The following is a 10,722-nucleotide window of genomic DNA, read 5'->3' on the forward strand; positions in this document are numbered from 1 at the left end:
CTACTTCCAGACAAAGATGGACTTACAATGAAACTGTTTACTATCTTTTGACAATATGCTGATGGACTCTGCCATTGTCTATGCCCGCAATGATGGACATATGACTGTGCATGAAGAACTATACTTTAGTGTTAATATGGAGGAACTGGGTGGGGGGAGGAATAGAAGGGGGGAATTGGGGAGGGAATAAGAGAAATCCCAGGAGCCTATGGAACTGTATCATACAATGATAATAATAATAAATAAATAAGATGTAAAAAATAGAGTGTAATATCAAAATCCCCATTCTACAACCATTGGAGTACTAATTGATCCAGGCAGGAAGCATCCAGGGTTACCAAAATGAGTGGAGTGGAGTTAGAGGAGGATATTTACATCGTCTCCAGGTAGTTCCTCCAAGTCTCAAGGAGGTTAATAATTAGCAAGGGATACAAGTACCTTTCAGCAGAGAGACCTGGAATACCACCTTTTGTTTTTTCAAGGTTTATTTGTTTTTATTTGATAAGCATTTTTTTTTAAGATTTCTTTCTTTCTTTCTTTCTTTTTTAAGATTTATTTATTTTATTACAGTCAGATATACAGAGAGGAGGAGAGACAGACAGGAAGATCTTCCGTCCAATGGTTCACTCCCCAAGTGAGCGCAATGGCCGGTGCTGCGCCGATCCAAAGCCGGGAACCAGGAACCTCTTCCAGGTTTCCCACACGGGTGCAGGGTCCCAATGCATTGGGCCATCCTCGACTGCTTTCCCAGGCCACAAGCAGGGAGCTGGATGGGAAGTGGAGCGGCTGGGATTAGAATTGGCGCCCATATGGGATCCTGGCACATTAAAGGCGAGGACTTTAGTTGCTAGGCCACGCCGCCGGGCCCCAATTATATTTTTAATATTTATTGTTTTTATTGGAAAGGCAGATTCACAGAGAGGAGAGACAGAAATATCTTCCATCCGCTGGTTAACTCCCCAAATGGTCTCAACAGTTGCAGCTGAGCTGATCCAAAGCCAAAAACCAGGAGCTTCTTCCAAGTCTCCCATGTGGGTGCAGAGTCCAAGGACCCTCTAGTGCTTTCCCAGGCCAAAACAGGGATTGGATGGAAATGGAGCAGCTGGGACATGATCTGGTGCCCATATGAAATGCTGGTGGTAATCCTCTGAAGCAGCAGAGACTTGCCTGTGACAGGATCCCATATGGGTACTAGTTCATGTCCCAGGTGTTCCACTTTCCATCCTCCTCCCTGCTTGTGACCTGGGAAGGCAGCAGAGGATGACCCAAGGCCTTGGGCCGCTGTACGCACGTGGAAGACATGAAGAAGCTTCTCGCTTTCAGCTTCAGACCAGCCCCACTCTGGCCTTGCAGCCATTTGGAGAGTGAACCAGATGGAGATTCTCTTTGTTTCTCCCTCTGTCTCTGTGTGTAACTCTTTCAAGCGTAACTCTTTCAAGCTAAATAAATAAAATATTTGTTTAAAATGTAGATGTCTGGTGCGGTAACCTAGTGGCCTTGCATGCACTGGGATCTCATATGGGCACCAGTTCTTTTTTTTTTTTTTTTTAAACATTTATTTTTCTTGCATTTCTTTTTTTTTTAAAAAAAACTAATTACATTGCATTATGTGATACATTTTTTTATGTACTGGGATTTCCCCCCGCCCCTCCCCACACCCTCCCCCCACGGCGGATTGCTCCACCTTGTTGCATTTCCATAGTTCAAATTCAGTTGACATTCTTTCATTGGAGGTATTTACCAAGCATAAAGTCCAGCATCTTATTGTCCTGGTAAGTTCAATAGTTTCTTGGTGAGAGCATCTCTGGTCTGAAGGTAGAGCCGGCAGAGTATCATTCCAATCAATTAAAAGTCCCACCATGATATTTCCAACCATTTACAACATTATGGCATTAATTGACATGGTATTGATTAACCAATATGTTAATAGGAAAATGCAGGTTCTCAACCACAACCTGTGACTTCTTCATAGACGTTTCAATTTTGGTTTACATTCAACCGTATTCAATACACCTTAAAATGGCTTAGATTGCTATTCAGCTGTCTCATGCCTATTTTAATTTTAGTCTTTAGCAGTTTATAGCATTGAAGCATGATTTCGCTGAACCTGGCTGTTTTTTCGGGTGGTCTAACGCTATAATTCTACCAGGATATATGTCAACAGTTTAGGTGAGCATGTTTAGGAGGGGTGTGCAGAGAAATCTTACATACCCCAGTGAGGAGTAACTAATCTTTGTGTCCCACCCAGTGATGTATAAGTGCATCCCTGCTGACCATTTCCTGTCTGGTTCTAAGCTTTCCTTGTTGTTCTCTGTCTATCCTCGTTTTGTTTGTTTGCTTGTCTGTTTGTTTGTTTGTTTTGAGGGGTTTCTGGAGCGCTCCTGATGGTTATTACGAGAGGGGGTGGGGACCCAAAGTTGGAAGCAGGCAAGGACCAGAGAAAGCTCCTCTCCCTAGTCCCAAAGGAAGTTTACTGTTCCTCTATTTCTGTGGACCGCTCAGGGATCCTGGTTGTTGTTCCGATGACCTTGGAACCTGCAAGGCAGGATTTGGGTTTCTTCCATCCCATTTGGTAGATCCAAATGGGGGTGGTTGACCTCAGAGTTCTTGGTCTCCGAAGGCACTCCATTTCCCTGTGGTCTCCTTGGCAGTAGGGATGTAGTCCTCGGTGCTCCTTGGTGAGGATCTGGGAGTCTTCAAGGTTGGGATAAAAGCCTCCTCCTTTCCACCTGCTCCACTCTGGGGTCCCCCCCTGCTCTATGCGTATGACCTCCTGTTAAGAGGTTGTTAGGATTACTCCTGATTCCCCCATATGCCTTTGTAGTTTTGCTATTGTTTAATGCTAATTTGAGTCTGTTGTCTATGAGTTACCAGTTATGATCCTGATAGGTTATATTTCCCGTCTTCCTCACACCTTCTAGGGTGATGTAAGATTTCTCTGCTCTCCCTCCCCATTTCCAAGTATCATGGGGCCTTACAAGTACATTAGGTTTTACAATTCTTTGATGTAGATCATAAGCAATCTGCCTCATATCATTGGTTACTTCACAATATCTTATTGCATGAGATACAGGCTGTTTGGGGTTGAAATAATATTACTGTTTTTCAGATTGACATCTTTTCATAACAGCCACATCGAGCTCAACAACAACAACAATAGCATCAACAACACATTGCAGCACCCTGATAAAATAATGGGGCACCAGTTCTAATCTCAGCAGCCCCGTTTCCCATCCAGCTCCCTGCTTGTGGCCTGGGAAAGCAGTGCAAGATGGCTCAAAGCCTTGGGACCCTGCATTCATGAAGGGAGACTCGTAAGAGGCTTCTGGCTCCTGGCTTCAAATCGGCTCAGCTTCAGCCATTGTGGCGACTTGGGGAGTGAAGATCTTCCTCTCTGTTTCTCCCCCTCTCTGTGTATCTGACTTTGCAATAAAAATAAATAAAACTTAAAAGATAGATGTTCAGAGCATGACACAATGGCTCAACTGGGTAATACTCCACTTCCATATGGTGCCAGTTTGTGTCTTGGCTACTCTACTTCCCACCCAGCTCCCTGCTTGTGGCCTAGGAAAGCAGTTGAGAATGGCCCAAAGCCTTCGGACCCTGAACCCATGTAGGAGACTCAGAACAAGCTCCTGTTTATGGTTTTGGATTAACTCAGCTGCAACTGTTGTGGCCGTTTGGTGAGTGAACCAGAGGATGTAAGATCTTTCTGTCTCTTCTCTCCAAAGTTCTGCCTTTTTAATAAAAACAAATAAATCTTAAAATATTTTTAATGTAGATGTTCAATGGTCAAAGAACCATTTTTTTTAAAAGATTTTTATTATTATTATTGGAAAGCCGGATATACAGAGAGGAGGAGAGACAGAGGGGAAGATCTTCCATCCGATGTTTTCACTCCCCAAGTGAGCCACCGGGCCGGTGCGCGCCGATCCAAAGCCGGGAACCTGGAACCTCTTCCGGGTCTCCCACGCGGGTGCAGGGTCCCAAGGCTTTGGGCCGTCCTCGACTGCTTTCCCAGGCCACAAGCAAGGAGCTGGATGGGAAGTGGAGCTGCCGGGATTAGAACCGGCGCCCATATGGGATCCTGGGGCTTTCAAGGCGAGGACTTTAGCCGCTAGGCCACGCCGCCGGGCCCCAAAGAACCATTTTTTTTAAAGACTACCTATTCTTCAGTGACTTTGCAAAAATAAAATACATCTGGAGTTTCCTCCAAACCTCCCACATGGGTTCAGGGGCCCAAGCACTTGAGTCATCTGCTGCTTTCCCAGGCGCATGAGCAGGGAGCTGGATCAAAGCTGGAGCATCTTGGAACTCAAATCAACATCCACATGGGCAGCTGGAGCTGTAGGTTCAGCTTTCCCCACTGCATCACCATGGAAGTCCCCTTAGATATTTCTTTCACCTCAACAGGATGATGACTTTTTGTGACAGTAGCCATATGTGTGTGTGTGTGTGTGTGTTATTGGAAAGGCAGATTTATAGAGAGGAGAGACAAAAAGACCCTCCTTCCACTGGTTCACTTCCTAAGTGGCTACAATGGCCAGAGCTGAGCTAATCTGAAGCCAGGAGCCAGGAACCTCTTCTAGATCTCCCATGTGGGCACAGGGTCCCAAGGCTTTTAGCCATCCTCTGCTGCTTTCCCAGGCCACAAACAGGGAGCTGGATGGAAAGTGGAGCAGTCGGGACATGAACCAGAGCCCATGTGGGACCCCAGTGGATGCAAGGCGAGGATTTAGCCACTAAGCCATCGCGCCAGGCCCATATTTTCTTTGTTTATATTCACCCAGCATCTAGCACAGTGCCTGGCACATAGTAAAAAAAAGTTTGGGAAACACAGTGATCAATGACTGAGTGAAGGAGTGAACAAAATCCTCCAAGTATGAAGTTCCTCCAACTGGCCAGGTGGCGGCATCACTTCTCTACGTAACCACCAGAGGGAGCTGGCTGCACCAGATGAAGGAGGGAAATCCTCCAGACCAGAAGTGAATAGAGGCTCAAACAGAAATGACCTGGCCAGATGTCTTCACAGGGAGAGCAGATCCCTGGAACATAGGCCCAGTGCCTTTCCCCTAAGCCAGAGAAGAGAAGGCAAACAGTTCTCCTAACAGCCAGACAGCCCAGGTAAACCTGGCTGGAGACACAGCTCAGACATGGAATAACTGGCACCATAGGGGCAGTGAGGCCAGGAGGTGGGTTCCCCCTCACCTATCACCTTCACACATACCCCTACCCCTTGCTCAGACCGTGAAGCTTCTGGCACACCCAGTGTGTGTAGATCTCTGTTCCTTCCATGAGGGCAGCAAGCTCACTGAGAGATGGTCATGAAGGAGCCCCTTCAGTACCCAACTCTCTCAAGGGAAAATGAACCCCAAACATGATCTTGATCAGCTGGCAAAGGGCGGGACCATGTCCAACACTTGGAGACCCTGAGAAGAGCTTGGGACCTGCCTCTCGCCACTTCCTGCCTTCTCTCCCTCTGCTCACAACTCCTTCTGCAGCAGGTAGAATGAGGACGATGAAAGGGGAGAGCCCTGCCAGTGGTCAGGCCTGAGGTCACAGGGCAGACAGGATGAGGTGTGGTGAGGGCGTGTTTCAGGAGTGGTAGCTCTGAAATGGGGAGAGCCAGCAGGGTATGAGCGACCCCACCCTCCACCCCACAGAGCTCTGACTCCAGGAACTGCAGGCAGGGACAAGGTAGCAAGTGGAGCGGGATGGCAGTGTGGGTGGCAGACAATGTCACAGGTTACAGCAAAGACAACACTGAGGGCACAGCCAGGCCCACTCATTCCCCCCACCCTCAGTGGGGGCGGGAACAGGAAGCTGCAACTTTCTTGCTCCTTTCCCTCCCAGCTCTTAGCCTCAAGGTTACTTGTGGTGAAGAATTCCAACCTGTGTTTGAGTTGGCACTGTTTCCTTGGGCATGACTGTGGTAGCTGCTCCCTGCCGCCACAGGCATCCCATGTGAAGGCAAGGTGGTGCCTTAGCACATGGTATCTCAGTTCACCGCGCTCTTGAATGTGACAGTCTCAGGTGGATTTGCAGAATTTGGCTTGGAGGAATGTGGCAGCAGCTCACCTTTTAAAGTCACACTCTGGGTCAGTAGCAGATCTGGGTCTCCATAGTCCCTGTTCTGTCCAGCCCTCTCTGGGACACTCATTCCCACTCCCCACTACCTTCTTCCTCACCCAGCCCCACCCACTGCCAATCCCAGCCAACCAACAAGGAGAAGGCAGTGATCCTGTCCACACTCCTGTACCTCTCCGAGGTGGGGGCAGGGGCTGGACACTTGGCTGCTGGAGGGCTCAGAGCCATGTCCTTTGCTGAGGCTCCTGCCAAACGGCAGGCACCTACCAGCGCCTCTGCTCAACACCGTGCCCCTGTCGATGCTCCATGATGCCCACACCCAATACTTCTGCCCCCGGGCCCACATTCTCCTGGGCCAACACCTCCTTGGGAGGCAGCACGCTCAGCGCTCCTAATACCGCCCTGCCTGTGGAATTCCTCACCCTGAGGCTCACAGTTGCTCTGGCCTATGGGCTTGTAGGGACCATTGGCATGCTGGGGAACTTGGCTGTGCTGTGGGTCCTTTGTCTTCAACCTAGCCCTGGCTGACCTGGGGCTGGCACTCACCTTCTGCTTCTGCGCTGTTGAGTTAGCCCTGGACTTCTACTGACCCTTTGGAAGCGCCCTCTGCAAGATAGTACTGACAGCCACTGTCCTCAACGTTCATGCCAACATTTTCCTCATCACAGCACTCAGCGTGGCCTGGAATTGGGTGGTGGCTGTGGCCACGGAGCCAGGTGCCCATTTCTCACTCTTGAGTGCCCACATAGTCACCTTGGCAGTGTGGGTGGCAGCTGCCTTAGTGATGGTACCCACAGCTGTCTTGGGGGCCCAGGGTGAGGTGTGGGGTGTGCATCTCTGCCTGCTGTGCTTCCCCAGCAAGTCCTGGCTGATGGCTTACCAGCTGCAGAGGCATCATCACCACCAACTACCTGCTGCTGGTGGCCTTTCTATGACAGCAACAGCGGGACAGCAGAAGGGTCACCCCCTATGTCCACATCCTGGTGGCCTCCTTTCTCCTCTGCTGGCTCTGAACCACATGGTCACTCTGGGGCATCCTGGTGAAGTTTGACCTGGTACCCTGGGACAGCACCTTCTGCACTATCAACACCTATGTCTTCCCGGTCACCACCTGCCTGGCACATCACAACAGCTGTCTTAACCCCGTGCTCTACTGCCTGCCATGGTTGGAGCCCCGCTAGGCCCTGGCAGGTGGCCTCAGGGATCTAAGATCCTGGCTGTGGCCTTCTTGGAGCCAGGTGCAGCAGATGGCCTTCGTGAAGATTGGGAAGGTCGGCAGGCTATGGGTCTCCTGCATCCCACCAGGAAATGTTCCTTCTGCCACACTCACTGCTTAGGACAGAGACGCCAGGGTGAGTGCTGTCCACCAAGCCCTGCTCCTTCCTGGGAGCTGCCAGGACAGCGGCCATGCAGCCTTGCAGAGGTTCCCCCTTGGCCAGGCTACAGCATCCTCAGGCAGTCTCGTGTGTGAGTCTCAGTCTGGAGTCTAGTGGAATGGGGATGCTGGGCCCTGTTTAGGGCAGGGTGTAATGACGTTTGTCTGCTTGGAGTGGGGGGGAAGACTATCTCAGAATAAATTTCTGGATTATTCATGGATTGGTTACCTCCCTTCAGAGTGGACAGAGGATTCTCTCTTTCCTTAATCTTAAAATTTGAAAATCAGTTACAGAGAGGGAGGCAGAGAAATCTTCCATCTCCCCAAATGGCCTCAATGTTTGGGATTGAGTCAGGTCTAAGCCAGGAGCCTGGAATATCCTCTGGGTCTCCCATAAATGGGTTCAGAGAACTAGAACAGAGGTGGAGCAGCCAGGATTCACACTGTTTGTAGATATTGGCATTACAGCTGGCAGCCTAACCCATTACATCTCAATATTGACCCCTTTTCTCCTTCATTCCTTCCTCACTCTCTCCCTCCCTTTCTAAAGATTTTTTTGTTTTTTGAAAGGCAGTTGCAGAGAGAGGGAGAGAGGCAGAGAGGCAGAGAGCTCTTCTATTTGCTGGTTCACTTCCCAAATGGCTGCAATGACTGGAGCTGATCCAGTCTGAAATGAGGCGCTAGGAGCTTGGGGTGCAGAGCCCCAAGAACTTGGGCCATCCTTCACTGCTTTCCCAGGCGCATAAGCAGAGAGCTGGATAGGAAGTGGAACGCTTGGGACTTGAATGATGCCCATATGAGAAGCTGGTAGTGGCAGCTTGACCCACTGTACCACAATGTCAGTTCTTCCCCTTGGGGTCTAAAGATAATAGGTCAATACCCATCTTCTTTCCCTTTCCACTGTCACCTTAGAAATAAGGTATCTTGCTTTCTCCGGTGCTGCAGGCGTGGGATCTCATGGAAATCCTTGGCACCCAGGTTGAGTCCTGAATGTTGTACTTCCCAATCCAGCTCCCCATAATGTCCCTTGAAGAAGCCAGTGCAAGATGCCTCAACTACTTTGGGCTCCTGTCACTCCCGTAAGGAGGACCTAGATGGAGTCCCTGGCTCCTGGCTTCAGCCTGGTCCAGTTCTGGCTGTTGTGGCCATTTGGGGAGTAAACCAGTGGATGGACGATCAGTTACTCTGCCTTTCAAATAAAAGGAGGGGTTGGCCCCTCAAGCCCCACTTGCAGGTTATTCAGGGGCTCCCATATTCACTCAGACCCATAAGGGACAAAGGGTGAGCCTCAGAACAGCTTTCCAGGGAGCAGAGATCCTTGCTCCTGTTTCTGCCAGGCCTCATACTAAGCCACCCTGGTCACACAAGACCTGGGGGGTAGCAGAGCCCCTCCCTAGGATAGAGGCCATGGTGGTGCCTCGGACCTGGTTCTAGACAGTAGCTGAGCACAAAACTCTTCCGCCTGTCCGGTTCACAACAAAGCACGAGGAGGAGTTAATGAGCCTCTCATTTCATTTCCTCTTCTTGATCATGTTTAAACTGGTTCCAAAACTTCCGGGCTGCCGGTTCAGGGTGGACAATTCTATGCCCCACCTAAACTCCCTTCCTTCCGCTCCCCTGCAGCTCCAAGCTCCACTCCGGATATTGGCTCCCAGGGGGAATCTAGGAGTATGGGACTCAAGGTAAATATTGACAAAATCAATAACTAGGTCCAAAGGGGAGCAGAGTGACTGTGTGTGCATGGAACTACCCTTGGAGGGCTGTGGGTACTGGGTAAGGATGAGACCACACAGACGGGCTGGGCGAGAGCCCCTTCTGAGGCAGCAAGCAGGCAGCAGCTGGTCAGGGGAGAGGGGCCTTCACAGAACACCTCGGGAGGCACACCTGGCTCTCAGCTACCATGTGGGGTGGGACACAGATGAGAAAGGGGCTTGGTAAAGGGGCAGCAGCAGGCATGTCTCCTGGGATTCCTGCTTCTCTCATGCCTGTTACAACTCACAGGGTACACAGGGCATGTTGGGAAAACCTGTACTCCTGTCTTGGTGGTCCTGGGACACCACCTTTTTAAGTCCACGCCACCATTGCCAGTCTTCCTCTACAACCCTCCCCCCACCACAACTGCCACTGCTGTTTTGTTCCAGCTGCTCTGAGCTGACAGGACAGCTCTGGAGCTTTTGCTATGTTCTGGGAACCGACAGTGCTGGTATTTTGAGGCAGGGCTGGGTAGTGTGATTGGAGGGGTAGACCTAGGCAGACCGGCCCCTTCTGGTTTTGCCTAGCCCAGCCGGGCAACCCCTCTGCACACAGGTCTGTGTAAAGTGAGCCTCCCAGCATTCTCGCAGAACAGGGATGAGATGCTTCTGCCAAGGGTCATCTGGATATTCAAAACATCACTTGTGGGTCATAGAAAGAGAGATCAAATTAGCCTGGGGCCCAGTGGGGCTCAGTAGTTAAATCCTCACCTTGCAAGTGCTGGGATCCCATATGGGCACCTGTCCAAGTCCCAGTTACTCCACTTTCCATTCAGCTCCCTGATTATAACCTGGGAAAGCAGTAAAGGATGGCCCGAAGCCTTGGGACTCTACCCACGTGAGATGTCTACAAGCAGCTCCAGATTTTGGACTGGCTCAGCTGTGGCTGTTGCAGCCACTTGGGGAGTGAACCAGTAGACAAATCTGTTTCCCCTTCTCCCTGTAAATCTGCCTTTCCAATAAATCTTTCAAAAAAAAATTAGGCTATAGTGCTAATGCTGTGGTGCACCTGTTTAAACTGCCATCTGTGATGCCAGCATCCCATTTAGGTACTGGTTCATGTCCCAGCAGCTCCTATTCAGTTACCTACTCATGTGCCTGGGCTCCTGCCACCCATGTGGGAGACCAGATGCTCCTGGCTTCAGCATGTCGCAGCCCCAACCATTATAGCTATTTGGGGAGTGAACCACACTGGGTGGAAGAGCTCTCTCGTAACTCTTTCGAATGAGTCAATCAGTGAGCCTTTAAAAAATAATAAAAAGGATGCACTGGATTTCAAGTCCTAGTTGCAGTTGCCAGATCAAATGTTGCTGCCACGGATCTTACACAGCCTACAGGTTGGACGCAGTTCCACACACTGCTGAGGACAGCAGGGTTTTGGCAGGGGCGGATGCTGCCCCCAGATTCCACTCCCTTCTAGTGCAGGTGCTGAGCTCCCCCCTCATCCCCTAAGCACCGGGTACGACATGCACACCTTCCCTCCTCACCCCACCCAGGAGGAAGGCATCC

General features: G+C 50.3%; 1 protein-coding gene across 1 annotated transcript; it reads left to right on the plus strand.

The window, feature by feature from the left end:
- The first annotated feature begins 6,396 nt into the window (after window positions 1-6,396).
- Window positions 6,397-7,424, plus strand: RXFP4 (relaxin family peptide/INSL5 receptor 4). Its single transcript, XM_012928064.2, is given in 3 exon segments — window positions 6,397-6,587; window positions 6,589-6,975; window positions 6,977-7,424. Coding segments are annotated over 3 exon segments (1,026 nt in total).
- Window positions 7,425-10,722: the final 3,298 nt, after the last annotated feature.

Source organism: Ochotona princeps, chromosome 2 (genome assembly GCF_030435755.1).
Source record: "Ochotona princeps isolate mOchPri1 chromosome 2, mOchPri1.hap1, whole genome shotgun sequence".
Lineage (NCBI taxonomy): Eukaryota > Metazoa > Chordata > Mammalia > Lagomorpha > Ochotonidae > Ochotona > Ochotona princeps.